Raw genomic sequence first — 21,801 nt, 5'->3', positions numbered from 1 at the left:
ATGACTGCATCACATGAAACCTATTTAAATGGGCTCAGAGAAGTCAACAGGTGTCGTCAATCATAATCACTCACATGAAGTTAGGAGGCCATGCCATGAAGCTAATCTGATTTGATTGTAACTTTTCTACATCACCAAAATTGATCATGTATGTTGCTGTATTTATACTTTTGACTCAGCAGATTTGCTCACATTTTCAGTAGACCCATAATAAATTCATAAAAGAACCAAACTTCATGAATGTTTTTTGTGACCAACAAGTATGTGCTCCAATCACTCTATCACAAAAAAATAAGAGTTGTAAAAATGATTGTAAACTCAAGACAGCCATGACATTATGTTCTTTACAAGTGTATGTACACTTTTGACCACGACTGTATGATCTACAATCAAATTTGACGATCAAGGAAGCAGCTAATCAGTCGATGTCAACATTGGCAATCATGGTGCCGCTGTAAATAATCCGTCTAATAAATAATACTATAAACATTATAATAATAAATTATAATTATATATATATATGTATATGTATATTTATTATAATAAATAAACATTGATTAATATGTAAAATAATCAGTAATACATGTTAATATTCAAGTCTAAAAAAGTAAATGGACTTTTTGGATGTTTTTTAGAGGACCTCCCATTGGCTCTTACCTTTATTTAGAATAGAATAGAATAGAAAGTACTTTATTGATCCCTGGAGGCACCACAGTTCGCTCACAATAGACAATAAACATTTAGGTATTTTTACACCTAAATAAAATAAATACAGTCTATTATACAGCATTATTCACAAGTGAATAACATAAATACAGTCTATTATACAGCATTATTCACAAGTGAATAACATAAATACAGTCTATTATACAGCATTATTCACATGTGAATAATATAAATACAGTCTATTATACAGCATTATTCACATGTGAATAACATATACAGCATTATTCACATGTGAATAACATAAATACAGTCTATTATACAGCATTATTCACATGTGAATAACATAAATACAGTCTATTATACAGCATTATACACATGTGATTAACATAAATACAGTCTATTATACAGCATTATTCACATGTGAATAACATAAATACAGTCTATCATACAGCATTATTCACATGTGAATAACATAAATACAGTCTATCGTACTATCATACAGCATTATTCACATGTGAATAACATAAATACAGTCTATTATACAGCATTATTCACATGTGAATAACATAAATACAGTCTATCATTCAGCATTATTCACATTTGAATAACATAAATACAGTCTATTATACAGCATTATTCACATGTGAATAACAAATACAGTCTATCATACAGCATTATTCACATGTGAATAACAGTCTATCGTACTATCATACAGTATTATTCACATGTGAATAACATAAATGCAGTCTATTATACAGCATTATTCACATGTGAATAACATAAATACAGTCTATTATACAGCATTATTTACATGTGAATAACATAAATACAGTCTATTATACAGCATTATTCACATGTGAATAACATAAATGCAGTCTATTATACAGCATTATTCACATGTGAATAACATAAATACAGTCTATTATACAGCATTATTTACATGTGAATAACATAAATACAGTCTATTATACAGCATTATTCACATGTGAATAACATATACAGCATTATTCACATGTGAATAACATAAATACAGTCTATTATACAGCATTATTCACATGTGAATAACATAAATACAGTCTATTATACAGCATTATACACATGTGAATAACATAAATACAGTCTATTATACAGCATTATTCACATGTGAATAACATAAATACAGTCTATCATACAGCATTATTCACATGTGAATAACATAAAAACAGTCTATCGTACTATCATACAGCATTATTCACATGTGAATAACATAAATACAGTCTATTATACAGCATTATTCACATGTGAATAACAAATACAGTCTATCATACAGCATTATTCACATTTGAATAACATAAATACAGTCTATTATACAGCATTATTCACATGTGAATAACATAAATACAGTCTATCATACAGCATTATTCACATGTGAATAACATAAATACAGTCTATTATTCAGCATTATTCACATGTGAATAACATAAATACAGTCTATTATACAGCATTATTTACATGTGAATAACATAAATACAGTCTATTATACAGCATTGTTCACATGTGAATAATATAAATACAGTCTATTACACAGCATTGTTCACATGTGAATAACATAAGTACAGTCTATTATACAGCATTGTTCACATGTGAATAATATAAATACAGTCTATTACACAGCATTATTCACATGTGAATAACATAAATACAGTCTATTATACAGCATTGTTCACATGTGAATAACATAAGTACAGTCTATTATACAGCATTATTCACATGTGAATAACATAAATACAGTATATAATACAGCATTATTCACATGTGAATAACATAAATACAGCATTATTCACATGTGAATAATATAAATACAGTCTATTATACAGCATTATTCACATGTGAATAATATAAATACAGTCTATTATACAGCATTATTCACATGTGAATAACAAATAGTCTATTATACAGCATTATTCACATGTGAATAACATAAATACAGTCTATTATACAGCATTATTCACATGTGAATAACATAAATACAGTCTATCATACAGCATTATTCACATTTGAATAACATAAATACAGTCTATTATACAGCATTGTTCACATGTGAATAACATAAGTACAGTCTATTATACAGCATTGTTCACATGTGAATAATATAAATACAGTCTATTACACAGCATTATTCACATGTGAATAACATAAATACAGTCTATTATACAGCATTGTTCACATGTGAATAACATAAGTACAGTCTATTATACAGCATTATTCACATGTGAATAATATAAATACAGTCTATTATACAGCATTGTTCACATGTGAATAACATAAGTACAGTCTATTATACAGCATTATTCACATGTGAATAATATAAATACAGTCTATTATACAGCATTATTCACATGTGAATAACAAATACAAACTATTATACAGCATTATTAACGTGTGAATAATATAAATACAGTCTATTATACAGCATTATTCACATGTGAATAATATAAATACAGTCTATTGTGAAGTGAAGTGAATTACATTTATATAGCGCCTTTCTCTAGTGACTCAAAGCGCTTTACATAGTGAAACCCAATATCTAAGTTACATTTAAAGCAGTGTGGGTGGCACTGGGAGCAGGTGGGTAAAGTGTCTTGCCCAAGGACACAACGGCAATAACTAGGATGGCGGAAGCGGGGATCGAACCTGCAACCCTCAAGTTGCTGGCACGGCCGCTCTACCAACCGAGCTATACCGCCCCTATTACACAGCATTAATCACATGTGAATAACATAAATACAGTGTATTACACAGCATTATTCACATGTGAATAACATAAATACAGTCTATTATACAGCATTATTCACATGTGAATAACATAAATACAGTGTATTACACAGCATTATTCACATGTGAATAACAAATACAGTCTATTATACAGCATTATTAATGTGTGAATAATATAAATACAGTCTGTTATACAACATTGTTCACATGAGAATAACATAAATACAGTCTATTATACAGCATTATTCACATGTCAATAACATAAATACAGTCTATTATACAGCATTATTCACATGTGAATAACATAAATACAGTCTATAATACAGCATTATTCACATGTAAATAACATAAATACAGTCTATTATACAGCATTATTCACATGTGAATAATGTAAATACAGTCTATTACACGGCATTATTCACATGTGAATAACATAAATACAGTCTATTATACAGCATTATTCACATGTGAATAACATAAATACAGTCTATTATACAGCATTATTCACATGTGAATAACATAAATACAGTGTATTACACAGCATTATTCACATGTGAATAACAAATACAGTCTATTATACAGCATTATTAACGTGTGAATAATATAAATACAGTCTGTTATACAACATTGTTCACATGAGAATAACATAAATACAGTATATTATACAGCATTATTCACATGTCAATAACATAAATACAGTCTATTATACAGCATTATTCACATGTGAATAACATAAATACAGTCTATTATACAGCATTATTCACATGTGAATAATATAAATACAGTCTATTACACAGCATTATTCACATGTGAATAACAAATACAGTCTATTATACAGCATTATTCACATGTGAATAACATAAATACAGTCTATTATACAGCATTATTCACATGTGAATAACATAAATACAGTATTACACAGCATTATTCACATGTGAATAACGAATACAGTCTATTATACAGCATTATTAACGTGTGAATAATATAAATACAGTCTGTTATACAACATTGTTCACATGAGAATAACATAAATACAGTCTATTATACAGCATTATTCAAATGTCAATAACATAAATACAGTCTATTATACAGCATTATTCACATGTGAATAACATAAATACAGTCTATTATACATTTAAGTACAGTCAAAAAGAAATTTACGACTTCAAATACATTAAAAAAATCCTTACGTCGTTATGGGTTTCATAATGATGGTGAACAACCTTGCAGGGGAAATAGTTCTTCTCAGGTTTGTCATGTCTGTGTAATCATGTTTTGTTTTAGTCATGTTTTGTTTAGTTTAGTTATCGGACTCTTTAGTTTCTGGCTTTTCACTCCCTTGTCTTGTTTCCATGGTTACCCATAAGTTTCACCTGTTCCACGTTTGGACTCATTGTGCACTCTTGTTTGTCACCATAGCAACCCATTAGTTTTCACCTGCCCTCACGACTCACGCACCTGTCTTTAATCATGTCACTATTATTTAAGATTCCAGTTGCCAGGCTGTCTGTCTGGCGACATCATACCCCTGACACTCTGCTTCCCACTCTGTTTACCTCTGCGCACTTCATGCCATGTCCAAGTAAGTTTTTTCTATTCATGCCACAGTTAGCGACTTTTGTTCATGTCCTTAGTTTTTTGCCCACGTGCAAGTATTTGTTTCATTAGTCAAGTTTGTACTTCCGCCTTGTGTGCGCCTTTAGTTTCTTCTTTTTTGATAATATTTAATAAATCATGTACTTACATTCCCGTCTCGCCCGAGCCAACTTTCGGTTGCCTTCCGGAAAAACAAAACCCAAGGACCAAGTCATGACAAGTTTTCTCTACGTTTAATTAATAGAATGGTTGGAATCTGATTGGATTATTCCTGAGATTTAAAAAAAGGGTAGTACAGGATAGGATGGGGAAGAAGATGAGTAAAAAAATACAATCCAGACTGGGCTCCTAAGAGGTTCTAGTCTGGAGTGGGAAAAAACCTCCATGCCATGCACACATAAACATGTTACATTTAATCACGACAACTCGCAACAGAGGGGCGGGGAGTTGGGGCCCCGGAGGTCGACTGCTGCTATAAAGCGCTGCCAGCCGTCCATCACCCTGAAGGGAATCAAGCGGTGGTGAAGGCGTGGGGGGGTGTATATGCCCATTGTCTTGGGTGTGTCGATGTCATGTTCATAGGCTGGGGCTGTTCTGCAGGCAAGCAAAAGTTCGACTCCAGGTGTCGTTGAGGAGGGAGGGAGGTCAAAAGCGTCCATCATTGAGGTGTCCTCAGGGGTATTTTCAGGACAGCCTGTTCCTGTTCTTCATAGCGTCAAGGCCATTCAAGGGAGTCAAATCGTAGATTAGGATGTTTGTTTTCCGCGAGCAGACATTACAATGACTTGTCTGTTCTATTATTTTGTGGCGTGCAGAACTATTCGGTGTTGGACGCCAGACCGCCGCCCGCCGTCCTCGCCCTCAACAACTCCACGTACTGGCAGGACTTTGAGGACACGTGCGCCTACGAGTGTCTGGACGGCAAAGACTGCCAGAGCTTCTTCTGCTGCTACCAGGAGTGCAAAGGCGGCGCCTGGAGGCAAGGACGCGTCCACATCGACTTGCTGGAGCTGGACGCTTACTCGCGGGTCTTCTTCCCCACGTCCTTCTTCCTCTTCAACGTGGTCTACTGGGTGGGATACCTCTACCTCTAGCAGGAGGAGCCGGGAGAACATCCTCAGTGCCTTCAGTCCTGGGGACGGCCAAAGGACGGAACTTGGGTCTTGGTTCTTCGCCGTCTTTCGAGGTTTGTTGTTCCACGCCACAAGAACACGTCTGATCATCCCGCTACTTAGCTAATGTTTTGAGGATGACTCGTTAAAACGCACAAAGTCGCAAACTTGGTGACATTTCTTGACATGACTACGATCTTTACGAGGCTAACTGACTACGATAATCAGGGGATTATGTTCGGAAACGGTCCCTTGTTTAAGTACAAGGCTCATTGGTAAATTGTCAGTATTACAACAGTACTAACAGTACAATACTATCATTTTTTTAAAGCCAATATTCAATTTATTTACAAATAAAAGTACTGACTAGCCTTTTGTTTGTCCAAATAGTAGTCTGGTTAGCTTTAGCACATCCAGCTGGCTCGCGAGCTAACGATAGTAGCAGGCTACGAGCTAGCAAACAAAGTTAGAAAACTTTCAAATCTTGTAGTCCTCAAAGTTCGAGACAAGTAAGTTAAATAATCGCTAGCTATGTTGCTAACTAGCAGGCTATTTTTTTTTTTTAGCAAGTAAAGCTAGCTATGGCTTGTTTTACCGTTTAAATTCACTTTTGTAGCTTAAGTTTGTAAGGAAAGTTGATCTCAGGTTAGAAATGTTTAGTTTTCAGTCAAAATGATCATGAAAGAGATTTTTCATAAAAACTTTCCGCTTTTGTCCCCCAAATTAGCTCGAGTAAATCCTTTGTTATTTAGCTATTAAGCTAACGAAGAACTAAAATGTGTTTTCTTTGCTTATCACATCCACACATTGGTGGGGATCACTCATTTACTTTTCCAGCAGTTTCGATAAGTCCGGACATTTTTCATTATTTCGGACGAGAGGGTTTTATTTAATATTTTGGCGAGCGTTGTTCGTGTTTGAGCACATTTTTGGTATTTCCAACGTGCTTTGTCATTGGCAAACATTAGAAATGGATTTCACGATGGCGTTAAAAAGAACGTAAATACAAACCCCGTTTCCATATGAGTTGGGAAATTGTGTTAGATGTAAATATAAACGGAATACAATGATTTGCAAATCCGTTTCAACCCATATTCAATTGAATGCACTACAAAGACAACATATTTGATGTTCAAACTGATACAATTTTTTTTTTTTTTTGCAAATAATAATTACCTTAGAATTTCATGGCTGCAACACGTGTCAAAGTAGTTGGGAAAGGGCATGTTCACCACTGTGTTACATGGCCTTTCCTTTTAACAACACTCAGTAAACGTTTGGGAACTGAGGAGACACATTTTTGAAGCTTCTCAGGTGGAATTCTTTCCCATTCTTGCTTGATGTACAGCTTAAGTTGTTCAACAGTCCGGGATCTCCGTTGTGCTATTTTAGGCTTCATAATGCGCCACACATTTTCAATGTCTGGACTACAGGCAGGCCAGTCTAGTACCCGCACTCTTTTACTATGAAGCCACGTTGATGTAAGACGTGGCTTGGCATTGTCTTGCTGAAATAAGCAGGGGCGTCCATGGTAACGTTGCTTGGATGGCAACATATGCTGCTCCAAAACCTGTATGTACCTTTCAGCATTAATGGTGCCTTCACAGATGTGTAAGTTACCCATGTCTTGGGCACTAATACACCCCCATACTATCACACATGCTGCCTTTTACACTTTCACCCTAGAACAATCCGGATGGTTCTTTTCCTCTTTGGTCCGGAGGACACGACGTCCACAGTTTCCCAAAACAATTTGAAATGTGGACTCGTCAGACCACAGAACACTTTTCCACTTTGTATCAGTCCATCTTAGATGAGCTCAGGCCCAGCGAAGCCGACGGCGTTTCTGGGTGTTGTTGATAAACTGTATTCGCCTTGCATAGGAGAGTTTTAACTTGCACTTACAGATGTAGCGACCAACTGTAGTTACTGACAGTGGGTTTCTGAAGTGTTCCTGAGCCCATGTGGTGATATCCTTTACACACTGGTGTCGCTTGTTGATGCAGTACAACCTGAGGGATGGAAGGTCACGGGCTTAGCTGCTTACGTGCAGTGATTTCTCCAGATTCTCTGAACCCTTTGATGATATTACGGAGCGTAGATGGTGAAATCCCTAAATTCCTTGCAATAGCTGCTTGAGAAAGGTTTTTCTTAAACTGTTCAACAATTTGCTCATGCATTTGTTGACAAAGTGGTGACCCTCGCCCCATCCTTGTTTGTGAATGGAATCGACTTTTATACCCAATCATGGCACCCACCTGTTCCCAATTAGCCTGTTCACCTGTGGGATGTTCCAAATAAGTGTTTGATGAGCATTCCTCAACTTTATCAGTATTTATTGCCACCTTTCCCAACTTCTTTGTCACGTGTTGCTGGCTTAAAATTCTAAAGTGAATGATTATTTGCAAAAAAAAAAAAAAAGTTTATGAGTTTGAACATCAAATATGTTGTCTTTGTAGCATATTCAACTGAATATGGGTTGAAAACTATTTGCAAATCATTGTATTCCGTTTATATTTACATTTAACACAATTTCCCAACTCATATGGAAACGGGGTTTGTAGTTTGGCTTTAGAATTGTAGCGTAACAAAAGTGAGTCGGATTATGTCATGACTCATTTCTTTGAGTCGCGCTGCTTGCCGTAAACCAGAAGTTCTCAAACTATGGCAGTTTAACTTTGGAAGGTTTGCCGTGTCGTCGTGAATAAATTATCTTGTGCCGTGTGAGGTCCGTGAAATTTGAATTTGAAATTCTGCAAATATTTTATTAGTAGGTGTGTATTTTCCAACATACTCTTTGGCAATAATACCAGAATGGTGCTATAAGTTCACGATAACGCGCCCATGTCAATAATATTCCGTTCTAATATTAAACGTCGTTTGTTCAGTAAACCAAAGACGTGGAAGTCTTGTTGTCTCGTGAAAGTTGAAGGAAAACTGAAAGGTTAGCGTGTAGCCGTGCTTTTTATTTATGTTGTTGCTGAAACACGAGCTCACCACAATTCTGCTATTAAAAATGTACCAAAAATGAAGCAAAATGTCAAATTGCTACATCTCACGTTGCTATGGATACACCAGAATACTTTTAAAGTGATTTGATTAGCTGACGACTGTGGAGTCAAATATTTGACACTTTCAAGACCAGCACCAGGACCTAGTGTAACACTAACCCTAACCCAACCAAAACCCCAATTAGAACCAACCTTGAACAGGTCTTGACTCCTTAATACAACCCCAACCAAGAAAAAAAAACAGAACCTAGTGTAACACAAACCATAAACCCAACCAAAACCCCAGTTCGAAACCTGACCAAGGTATTGACTCCTTAATACAGCCCCAACCAAGACCAGACCCTAGTGTAACACTAACCATAAACCCAACCAAAACCCCAGTTAGAACCCTGACCAAGGTATTGACTCCTTAATGCAACCCCGACCAAGACCATAACCAGAAGCTAGTGTAACATTAACCATAAACCCAACCAAAACCCCAATTAGAACCCTGAACAGGTCTTGACTCCTTAATACAACCCCAACTAAGACAAAAAACAGAACCTAGTGTAACACTAACCATAAACCCAGCCAAAACCCCAGTTAGAACTCTGGCCAAGGTCTTGACTCCTTAATACAACCACAACCAGAACCTAATGTAACACTAACCATAAATCCAACCAAAACCCCAGTTCGAAACCTGACCAAGGTATTGACTCCTTAATACAGCCCCAACCAAGACCAGACCCTAGTGTAACACTAACCATAAACCCAACCAAAACCCCAGTTAGAACCCTGACCAAGGTATTGACTCCTTAATGCAACCCCGACCAAGACCATAACCAGAAGCTAGTGTAACATTAACCAAAACCCCAATTAGAACCCTGAACAGGTCTTGACTCCTTAATACAACCCCAACCAAGAAAAAAAAACAGAACCTAGTGTAACACAAACCATAAACCCAACCAAAACCCCAGTTCGAAACCTGACCAAGGTATTGACTCCTTAATACAGCCCCAACCAAGACCAGACCCTAGTGTAACACTAACCATAAACCCAACCAAAACCCCAGTTAGAACCCTGACCAAGGTATTGACTCCTTAATGCAACCCCGACCAAGACCATAACCAGAAGCTAGTGTAACATTAACCATAAACCCAACCAAAACCCCAATTAGAACCCTGAACAGGTCTTGACTCCTTAATACAACCCCAACCAAGAAAAAAAAACAGAACCTAGTGTAACACAAACCATAAACCCAACCAAAACCCCAGTTCGAAACCTGACCAAGGTATTGACTCCTTAATACAGCCCCAACCAAGACCAGACCCTAGTGTAACACTAACCATAAACCCAACCAAAACCCCAGTTAGAACCCTGACCAAGGTATTGACTCCTTAATGCAACCCCGACCAAGACCATAACCAGAAGCTAGTGTAACATTAACCATAAACCCAACCAAAACCCCAATTAGAACCCTGAACAGGTCTTGACTCCTTAATACAACCCCAACCAAGAAAAAAAAACAGAACCTAGTGTAACACAAACCATAAACCCAACCAAAACCCCAGTTCGAAACCTGACCAAGGTATTGACTCCTTAATACAGCCCCAACCAAGACCAGACCCTAGTGTAACACTAACCATAAACCCAACCAAAACCCCAGTTAGAACCCTGACCAAGGTATTGACTCCTTAATGCAACCCCGACCAAGACCATAACCAGAAGCTAGTGTAACATTAACCATAAACCCAACCAAAACCCCAATTAGAACCCTGAACAGGTCTTGACTCCTTAATACAACCCCAACCAAGACAAAAACCAGAACCTAGTGTAACACTAACCATAAACCCAGCCAAAACCCCAGTTAGAACTCTGACCAAGGTCTTGACTCCTTAATACAACCACAACCAGAACCTAATGTAACACTAACCATAAATCCAACCAAAACCCCAGTTAGAAACCTGACCAAGGCCTTAACTCCTTAATACAACCCCAACCAAGACCAGAACCTAATAATAATTAATTAATTAATTAATTAATTAATAATTAATAACTGGGATTTATATAGCGCTTTTCTAAGTACCCAAAGTCGCTTTACATGTAGAACCCATCAATCATTCACACCTGGTGGTGGTAAGCTACTTTCATAGCCACAGCTGCCCTGGGGTAGACTGACGGAAGCGTGGCTGCAATTTGCGCCAACGGCCCCTCCGACCACCACCTATCATTCATCATTCAATTCACCGGTGTGAGTGGCACCGGGGGCAAAGGGTGAAGTGTCCCGCCCAAGGACACAACGGCAGCGATTTTTCGATGGTAAGAGGCGGGGAGCGAACCTGCAACCCTCAGGTTTCTGGCACGGTTGCTCTACCCACTACGCCATGCCGCCCCAACCTAGTGTAACACTAACCATAAACCCAACAAAAACCCCAGTTAGAACCTCGACAAAGGTCTTGACTCCTTAATGCAACCCCGAACAAGACCATAACCAGAAGCTAGTGTAACATTAACAATAAACCCAACCAAAACCCCAGTTAGAACCCTGACCAAGGTCTAGACTCCTTAATACAACCCCAACCAAGACCATAACCAGAATCTAGTGTAACACTTACCATAAACCCAACCAAAACCCCTAGTTTGAACCCTGACCAAGATTTTAACTCCTTAATGCAACCCCAACCAAGACCATAACCAGAACCTAGTGTAACATATTCATAAACCCAACCAAAACCCCAGTTAGAACCCTGACCAAGGTCTTGACTCCTTAATTCAAGACCAGAACCAGAACCTAGTGTAACACTTAACCATAAACCCCACCAAAACCCCAGTTACAACCCTACCAAGATCTTGACTCCTTAATACAACCCCAACCAAGACCAGAACCTAGTGTAACACTAACCATATAGCCAACCAAAACCCCAGTTACAACCCTACCAAGATCTTGACTCCTTAATACAACCCTAACCAGAAGCTAGTGTAACCATGAACTCAACCAAAACCTTGGTTTCAACCCTAACCAAGACTTCAATACAATTAAAACTAAACCCAATCAAAACCGAACCCCAGATCTAGTGTACACCTAACCAAAAACCCAAAACTTAAACTAAAACAATCAAGACCGTAACAGAACCATGTCTAACCCATAACCGCCTGACCCAAAATCCAAACCCAACCTAAAACCTGTTCAAGACCCTAGTTTTAACTCCAGCCCCAGCCCTAAAACGAACCCCAAGACCCTACCACTCCAACATTAACCCTAAGCAGAACCTAGTCTAAAACTGACCCTAAATAAGAACCCAAGATTAAAACCGCTCAAAAACCCTAACTAATAACCTAGTTTTACCTTAACAAGACCATAACACTTTAATAAAACCCAGACCAAACCCAACCAAAACCCTAACCAGATCTTGTCTACCCGTAACCAGAAACCCAAGACTAACTTCAACCAAAACATTAATCAAGACACTAACCAAGAACCTCGTATAACCCATAACCTCTAAATCTAAACCAACCTAAAACATATCCAAGACCCTAGTTTTAAAACTAGTCCCAGTCCTAAAACTAACCTCTACCAAGACACAACACTCCCAATACTAACCCAAAACAAAACCGAGTCGAACACTAACTAAAAACCAAAGACTAAACACAACCAAAACCCTAACTCGATATAATCTACGACTTACCAAAAACTTTAGACTAACTTCAACCAATATACCCAATCAATACCCTAACCAGAACCTTGTCTAACTCATAACCCCTAATTGCAAACCTAACCTGAAACATACCCAAGACCCTAGTTTTAACTCTCGTCCCAGCCCTAAAACTAACCAACACTTACCCCAACCAAAACCCAAACCAGAACATAGTCTAACACTAACTAAAACCCAAGACTAACCAACCTCAGCCCTAAAACTAACTCTTACCAAAACCTAGAGTAACACCAACCAATACGTTAGTTTTAACTCTTCAAACTAACCCTACCACTCTTATTGTAACAAGACTAACTGTTAGGGTTTTGGTTAGGGTCTAACACTAACTCCAACCCCAGCACTAACACGAAACCCAACCCACCCTAAACCTAAGCAATACCTTAAAAACTCCAACACTAACTCCAACCAAAACCCTAATCAAGTCCCTTAGCACTAGCATTAGCCCTAACCAGAACATAGTGTAACATTAACCAAAAACCCAAGAGTTACCCCAATCAAGACCTTAGTTTCATCTCTTAGACGGCCCCTAAAACGCGAACACAAACCAAGACACGAACGGTTTGGGGTCGAACACTAGCGCCAACCCAAACCAGGACCCTAACGGTTTGAGGTCGAACACTAGCGCCAACCCAAACCATGATCCTAACGGTTTGGGGTCTAACACTAGCACCAAACCAAAACATGAGCTTAACGGTTTGGGGTCTAATACTAGCACCAACCCAAACCATGATCCTAACGGTTTGGGGTCTAACACTAGCCCCAACCCAAACCAGGACCCTAACGGTTTGGGGTCGAACACTAGCACCAACCCAAACCATGATCCTAACGGTTTGGGGTCGAACACTAGCCCCAACCCAAAACATGATCCTAACGGTTTGGGGTCTAACACTAGCACCAACCCAAACCATGATCCTAACGGTTTGGGGTCTAACACTAGCCCCAACCCAAACCATGATCCTAACGGTTTGGGGTCTAACACTAGCTCCATCCCAAACCATGATCCTAACGGTTTGGGGTCTAACACTAGCCCCAACCCAAACAATGATCCTAACGGTTTGGGGTCTAACACTAGCCCCAACCCAAACCATGATCCTAACGGTTTGGGGTCTAACACTAGCGCCAACCCAAACCATGATCCTAACAGTTTGGGGTCTAACACTAGCGCCAACCCAAACTATGATCCTAACAGTTTGGGGTCTAACACTAGCGCCAACCCAAACCATGATCCTAACGGTTTGGGGTCTAACACTAGCACCAACCCAAACCATGAGCTTAACGGTTTGGGGTCTAACACTAGCACCAACCCAAACCAGGACCCTAACGGTTTGGGGTCGAACACTAGCCCCAACCCAAAACATGATCCTAACAGTTTGGGGTCGAACACTAGCACCAACCCAAACCATGATCCTAACGGTTTGGGGTCTAACACTAGCCCCAACCCAAACCATGATCCTAGCGGTTTGGGGTCGAACACTAGCACCAACCCAAACCATGATCTTAACGGTTTGGGGTCTAACACTAGCACCAACCCAAACCATGATCCTAGAGGTTTGGGGTCGAACACTAGCACCAACCCAAACCATGATCTTAACGGTTTGGGGTCTAACACTAGCACCAACCCAAACCATGATCCTAGCGGTTTGGGGTCGAACACTAGCACCAACCCAAACCATGATCTTAACGGTTTGGGGTCTAACACTAGCCCCAACCCAAACCATGATCCTAGCGGTTTGGGGTCGAACACTAGCACCAACCCAAACCATGATCTTAACGGTTTGGGGTCTAACACTAGCCCCAACGCAAACCATGATCCTAACGGTTTGGGGTCTAACACTACCACCAACCCAAACCATGATCTTAACGGTTTGGGGTCTAACACTAGCCCCAACCCAAAACATGATCCTAACAGTTTGGGGTCGAACACTAGCACCAACCCAAACCATGATCCTAACGGTTTGGGGTCTAACACTAGCCCCAACCCAAACCATGATCCTAGCGGTTTGGGGTCGAACACTAGCACCAACCCAAACAGTGATCTTAACGGTTTGGGGTCTAACACTAGCACCAACCCAAACCATGATCCTAGCGGTTTGGGGTCGAACACTAGCACCAACCCAAACCATGATCTTAACGGTTTGGGGTCTAACACTAGCCCCAACCCAAACCATGATCCTAGCGGTTTGGGGTCGAACACTAGCACCAACCCAAACCATGATCTTAACGGTTTGGGGTCTAACACTAGCCCCAACCCAAACCATGATCCTAACGGTTTGGGGTCTAACACTACCACCAACCCAAACCATGATCTTAACGGTTTGGGGTCTAACACTAGCCCCAACCCAAACCATGATCCTAACGGTTTGGGGTCGAACACTAGCGCCAACCCAAACCATGATCCTAACGGTTTAGGGTCTAACACTAGCACCAACCCAAACCATGATCTTAACGGTTTGGGGTCTAACACTAGCGCCAACCCAAACCATGATCCTAACGGTTTGGGGTCTAACACTACCACCAACCCAAACCATGATCTTAACGGTTTGGGGTCTAACAATAGCCCCAACACAAACCATGATCCTAACGGTTTGGGGTCTAACACTACCACCAACCCAAACCATGATCTTAACGGTTTGGGGTCTAACACTAGCCCCAACCCAAACCATGATCCTAACGGTTTGGGGTCTAACACTAGCGCCAACCCAAACCATGATCTTAACGGTTTGGGGTCTAACACTAGCCCCAACCCAAACCATGATCCTAACGGTTTGGGGTCTAACACTACCACCAACCCAAACCATGATCTTAACGGTTTGGGGTCTAACACTAGCACCAACCCAAACCATGATCTTAACGGTTTGGGGTCTAACACTAGCGCCAACCCAAACCATGATCCTAACGGTTTGGGGTCTAACACTACCACCAACCCAAACCATGATCTTGACGGTTTGGGGTCTAACACTAGCCCCAACCCAAACCATGATCCTAACGGTTTGGGGTCTAACACTACCACCAACCCAAACCATGATCTTAACGGTTTGGGGTCTAACACTAGCCCCAACCCAAACCATGATCCTAACGGTTTGGGGTCTAACACTAGCGCCAACCCAAACCATGATCCTAACGGTTTAGGGTCTAACACTACCACCAACCCAAACCATGATCTTAACGGTTTGGGGTCTAACACTAGCCCCAACCCAAACCATGATCCTAACGGTTTGGGGTCTAACACTAGCGCCAACCCAAACCATGATCCTAACGGTTTAGGGTCTAACACTAGCACCAACCCAAACCATGATCTTAACGGTTTGGGGTCTAACACTAGCGCCAACCCAAACCATGATCCTAACGGTTTGGGGTCCAACACTACCACCAACCCAAACCATGATCCTAACGGTTTGGGGTCTAACACTAGCCCCAACACAAACCATGATCTTAACGGTTTGGGGTCCAACACTAGCCCCAACCCAAACCATGATCCTAACGGTTTGGGGTCTAACACTAGCGCCAACCCAAACCATGATCCTAACGGTTTAGGGTCTAACACTAGCACCAACCCAAACCATGATCTTAACGGTTTGGGGTCTAACACTAGCGCCAACCCAAACCATGATCCTAACGGTTTGGGGTCTAACACTACCACCAACCCAAACCATGATCCTAACGGTTTGGGGTCTAACACTACCACCAACCCAAACCATGATCTTAACGGTTTGGGGTCTAACACTACCACCAACCCAAACCATGATCCTAACGGTTTGGGGTAACTAAAAACTCAACCCTCATACCTCGTTATTTCAGAATCAGAATCAGAATCAGCTTTATTGTCATTACGCAAGGTAACGAGATTGAGGCCATTCCATACAGTGCGATGTGTGCATGCTAGAAAAACAATGTGCAAATATATAAAAATATAAAAAATGTAGAAGTGCAATGAATATGGTGTGAAATGAATATATACATGAAAAAAACAAAAACAAAAACAGGGTGGTTGGTGGAATGGGTTATTGCACCGAAGAGAAGGCAGTTATGAGGGACAATGGGGCAGTCCGTTCAGGATGGTTATGGCCCTGGGGAAGAAGCTGTTCTTTAGCCTGTTTGTTTTGGTTTTAATGCACCTGTAGCGCTTCCCAGAGGGCAGCAGGTGGAACAGGTCAGAGCCAGGGTGGGTGCTGTCTTTGATGATGGCACTGGCTCTGTTGAGGCAGCGGGAGGTGTAGATGTCCGTCAGAGAGGGGAGAGGGCGGCCGATGATCTTCTGAGCCGTCTTGACCACTCTTTGCAGCCTCTCCCTGTCTGCTGCAGCGCAGCTGCCGTACCATACCGTAATACAGTAGGTCAGCAGGCTCTCGATGGACGAGCGGTAGAAGGTCAGCAGCAGGTCAGGCTTCAGGTTGTACTTCCCGAGGACTCTAAGGAAGTGTAGCCGCTGCTGAGCCTTCTTGATGATTGATGTGGTGTTGACTGTCCAGGAGAAGTCATTAGAGATGTGGACTCCAAGGTACCTGAAGGTGTGGACCCTCTCTACACGCTCGCCGTTGATGTAGAGGGGGGCAGGGTCGGTGCTGCTCCTCCTGAAGTCGACGATGATCTCTCTGGTCTTGCTGGTGTTGAGAGCGAGGTTGTTCTCTGAAGACCAGGCCGTCAGCTTCAGGACCTCCTCTCTGTAGGCAGCCTCGTCACCCCTGGAGATGAGCCCGACCACTGTGGTATCGTCGGCGAACTTGACGGTAAGGTTGTCACTGTGGGCCGGACTGCAGTCATGGGTGTAAAGGCAGTAGAGGAGGGGGCTCAGCACACAGCCCTGTGGGGAGCCGATGCTCAGCGTGCGGGAGGTTGAGAGGTGCGGGCCAAGTCTCACATTCTGGGGTCGGTCCGTTAGGAAGTCCCTTATCCAGGCGTTTGTGAGAGGGGTGAGGCCAAGAGTGTCCAGTTTATTGCAGAGTCTGTCCGGGATTATTGTATTGAAGGCAGAGCTATAGTCCACAGAGAGCATCCGGACGTAGCTCTGCTGCTGCTCCAGGTGGTTCAGAGCAGAGTGGAGAGCAACAGCGATGGCATCCTCTGTGGACCTGTTCGCCCGGTATGCGAACTGGTGGGGGTCGAAGTCTGGAGGGATATGGTCCTTGATGTGCTGGAGAACAAGTCGCTCGAAGCACTTCATGATTACCGGAGTGAGGGCCACTGGTCGGTAATCATTCAGGCTGGTGATGGGAGACTTCTTCGGCACCGGGATTATTGTAGATGACTTCAGGCAGGATGGGATGACTGCCTGAGCCAGGGAGAGGTTGAAGATCCTGGTGAGGGGGGGAGCGAGCTGGTGGGCGCACGTCCTGAGCACCTTTCCAGGTACTCCGTCTGGTCCGGTAGCCTTCCTGGGGTTCACAGCCAGGAGCACTCGTCTGACACTGTGCTCCTGTACAGTGAGTGGAGTGGCGCCGGAGCCCGGTGGGGGCGGGGGCAGGGCTGGAGCAGATGAGTGTCGCTGGGGGGTTTCGAAACGGGCAAAGAAACAGTTAAGCTCCTCTGCCAGTGTCGCACTCTGATCCGCAGTTGTCGTATTGCAGCCTCTGAAGTTCGTGATGTCATGAATGCCCCGCCACACCTCCCGTGAGTTTTTGCTGGACAGATGGGACTCTATGCACCTCCTGTGGTCCGCCTTTGCTTTTTTAATCCCTCTCTTCAGGTCGGCTCTAGCAACACTGTACAGTGCCCTGTCCCCTGACCTGAAGGCTGCGTCGCGGGCCCTGAGGAGTGTGCGGACCTGGCTGGTCATCCAGGGTTTCTTGTTGGGGTAAACCCGGTTGGTTTTTTCCACAGTCACATTCCCGATGCAGAACTTTATGTAGTCCAGCACCGTTCCTGTGGCTGTCTCCAGCTCCTGTTGTTGGAAGAGGTCCCAGTCTGTGTGTTGGAAGCAGTCCTGAAGTTTGGGGAGTGCATCGTCAGGCCAGGTCATAACAGTCTTTGTGATAGGCCTGGCCTGGCGTCTGATGGGGGTGTAGGTAGGAGAGAGCAGGAGGGAAAGATGGTCTGACTGTCCAAGCTGGGGGAGGGGTGTAGCTCTGTACGCGTGCTTTATGTTGGTATACACGTGGTCCAGGGTGTTCTTGCCCCTTGTAGAACACTTCACGTGCTGGTAGAACTTAGGGAGTACAGTCTTCAGATTGGCCTTATTAAAATCCCCTGCTATGATATGAACACCGTCGGGGTGGGCCCGCTGCTGTTCGTTGACGGTGTTCAGCAGAAGAGAGAGCGCTGTGTTTACTTTGGCGTCCGGTGGAATATACACAGCCGTGATGATAACAACAGACAGCTCTCTCGGGAGAAAAAAAGGCCGACATCTAACAGACATGTACTCCACGTCCGGGCAACAGTGCTGTTTAGTGATTGTCCCGTTGTTGCACCAGTTCTCATGCGCGTAGATACAGAGCCCCCCTCCTCTGCTCTTACCGGAGTCCTTAGTTCTGTCCCGGCGGAGCAGAGTGCGTCCGGCTAGCTGCATGCTAGCATCGGGTATTTCCGGGTGAAGCCAGGTTTCGGTGATAATCATAGCACAACAGTCCCAAACATAGCGGTTTCCAGCAAGTTGTAACTCCAGGTCGTCCATCTTCTGTACAAGGGATCTGGCATTAGAGAGGAACAGGCTCGGTAGAGGTGGCTTGTGGGGTTGTTTCCTAAGCCTGAGCAAGACGCCGGACCTGCGGCCACGCTTCTGCTTCCTCTCCCTCCTCCGTCTGCGCCGTCTCCCAGACCCGACAACAAACCACGGAGAGCCCTGTGCTCTCGCTATGTCATCTGGGATGTTGTGCTCGTGGTGAAAGTCGCTCGAAACAGATATCTGGTGCGAGTTACCGATATCCAAGAGTGACTGGCGGGTGTACCGGGTGTTTGCAGTACAGGTGGTGCACAAAAGGAAAAAAAACATGAAGAAAAGAAGGAAGAAAGAGCACTGAAATGGAGAGCCGTAAGCCGCTGCGTCTGTGCGCGCCGCCATCTTAAAGATACTAAAGTGGATTAAAATAAAAGTACATTATTTAATCTTGTATTTTATTGTGGTGAGAACATACAAGTGTGCGCGAGCTAGCATCGGCACTACTGTTACCGACGGATGCTTTTATTTTGTAGCTCTTTGCACTGCAATGCATTCCCAACTTCCTGTCCGCCGCCTTTCCCCCCAGAGTTCACGACCACGGTTATTCCGCTATTACAAGGTGACGCCATGTTCACGCTGGAGGAGGAAACAGGAAGTCAATCAACTTCCTGTTTCCTCCAGCATCCTACAAATGTACGTTTGATCTCCTCCTCTCCTGCATTCGTGATGCTTTGCTTTTCTGTCACTGTGGAATAATAAAGTTTCATCAAGTGGAGTCGTCTTTCTAGTTTTTAACACAACAATTGTTATTAATATTCATGATTATATGGGAGATGTTCTTACCTTTCAGCCTTCATTCCATCCCTTCCGGGTGCCCGTCTTGGTTGGGGCCTGCTGGGTCTCGTCCCCACTGTTAAGTTTAGCAGGAGGAGGTGACGGCACAGAACCACAAGGGGGAGTAAAGCTCTATGTATTTATTATATATATACTGTACATATAACATTATATATAATAATAAACCATAAATAATATCACCAAACAATAATATAAATTAAACAGGAGGAAATGGAGTCTGACTAGATCCAAGGTGTGTGTGCGTGACTGTGTGTAATTAATTGTTGTGTATTACCGTGATGTGTTGGGCGAGAGGAGGGACAAAGCAGGAAGGCAGTCCGTGGGCAGGCAGAGAGTCGGGGGCTAAGCGGGGCGAAGAAGGTCCGTGTCCATGTGAAAGGTCGAGATCCAATGGGGTAGCCAGAGAACCAGAGACGAAAAACGAGGAAGACGAGACGCACCGCTCGCCACGCAGGAACGGGGATTTCCTGCAGGAACAACAGGACAATGAAACTCGGAGGGGGAAAACACAAAAAGAGAGAGAGTTTGCTTAGAGCAAGGACATCGCTTACGGTACCAACAGAAGATTGCTACGTTCTGGCCAGGATCCTTGGGTCCACTGGTTTTTATACAGTTCGCCCTCATCAGTCCCAGGTGTGCAGATTGATGATCGCCCACATGCCGGCGGCCAGCGCGACCAGGGGCGTGTCTCGGCGCGCTGCCAACGGAGGTGCTGGCAGACCCAGCTGCCGGAGAAAAGCGGGTTCGAGCCGGCGTCGTGACAGCTTGGTGCTGCAAGGTATTCAGCGGTGCTGCAAGTCAGCCAGCTGCTGGGGTAGTGACCTTGTGTGTCAGCGTGTCTGTGATCTTTTAATTTATTTAAAAAAACAATTATTTAATTTTTTTTTTTTAATTATTATTATTATTTTTTGTATTTTATTTTGTAATCATTATTCTTATTCTTATTTACTATTATTTTTTTAATTTTTAATTATTATTTTTGTGTGTCAGCATGTCTGTGATCTTTTTTTTAATGTATTTTTTTATATATTTTATTTTGTTATTATTTTTTTTATCATTATTATTATTCTTATTTACTATAATTTTTGTAATTTTTTTGTGTGTGTGTCTTTAAAAAAAAAAGTTTTTATATATATATATATATATATATATATATTTTTTTTTTTTTAATTATTATTATTTGTATTTTATTTTATAATCATTATTCTTATTTTTATTTACTATTATTTTTATTTTTTTCCCCCTCCCTCAGGGGGAGGATTCAACAGGGCAGTTGCTGGTTGTTCCATCTCCATTGTTGGGGTCCCTGCGGGTGGGGTGGGAGGTTCTCGTGGCCCCGTGCTGGGTGGTCCTGCATCGGCCGACTTGGGTGGATTAGGTGTTAGACAGTGTTAGGCAGCGGTTGCTGTCTAACATCCGTCTGGTTACGGGGAGTCTCTGGGCCCCTAAGGCGGGGCATCCCGCCTTTCTGCCCGCGTGGGATGTGGTCTCTCGCTGGCTTGAGGGCTGGCTGTCCCCTGCTT

The 21,801-nt window shown here is 42.2% G+C and overlaps 2 protein-coding genes across 7 annotated transcripts in view; one reads left to right on the top strand and one right to left on the bottom strand.

Moving 5' to 3' along the window:
- Positions 1–7,137, top strand: part of gabrg3 (gamma-aminobutyric acid type A receptor subunit gamma3) — a 143,799-nt gene extending 136,662 nt beyond the window's left edge. For 4 of the 6 annotated variants that reach the window (XM_061977569.1, XM_061977572.1, XM_061977568.1 and 1 more), the window contains one exon: positions 5,832–7,137. In XM_061977569.1, the coding sequence (XP_061833553.1) occupies positions 5,832–6,110 (279 nt within the window). In that variant the 3' untranslated portion in view covers positions 6,111–7,137. Of the gene's footprint in view, positions 1–4,908 lie in introns of all 6 variants that reach the window. The other 2 variants (XM_061977571.1, XM_061977570.1) reach the window with 2 other exon arrangements.
- Positions 7,138–13,339: 6,202 nt separating this feature from the next.
- On the bottom strand, positions 13,340–21,233 carry LOC140679554 (uncharacterized). Its single transcript, XM_072915147.1, has 3 exons — positions 20,830–21,233; positions 17,879–20,745; positions 13,340–13,357 (listed from the first exon to the last, which is right to left on the bottom strand). Exons 2-3 carry the CDS (start codon positions 19,823–19,825, stop codon positions 13,340–13,342), a joined length of 1,965 nt encoding a protein of 654 aa, XP_072771248.1. The 5' UTR covers positions 19,826–20,745; positions 20,830–21,233.
- Positions 21,234–21,801: the final 568 nt, after the last annotated feature.

The sequence above is a fragment of the Nerophis lumbriciformis genome, linkage group LG18 (assembly GCF_033978685.3).
Source record: "Nerophis lumbriciformis linkage group LG18, RoL_Nlum_v2.1, whole genome shotgun sequence".
NCBI lineage: Eukaryota > Metazoa > Chordata > Actinopteri > Syngnathiformes > Syngnathidae > Nerophis > Nerophis lumbriciformis.
Note: the sequence above shows the minus strand (reverse complement) of the source record. Positions and strands in the feature narration are given on the sequence as shown.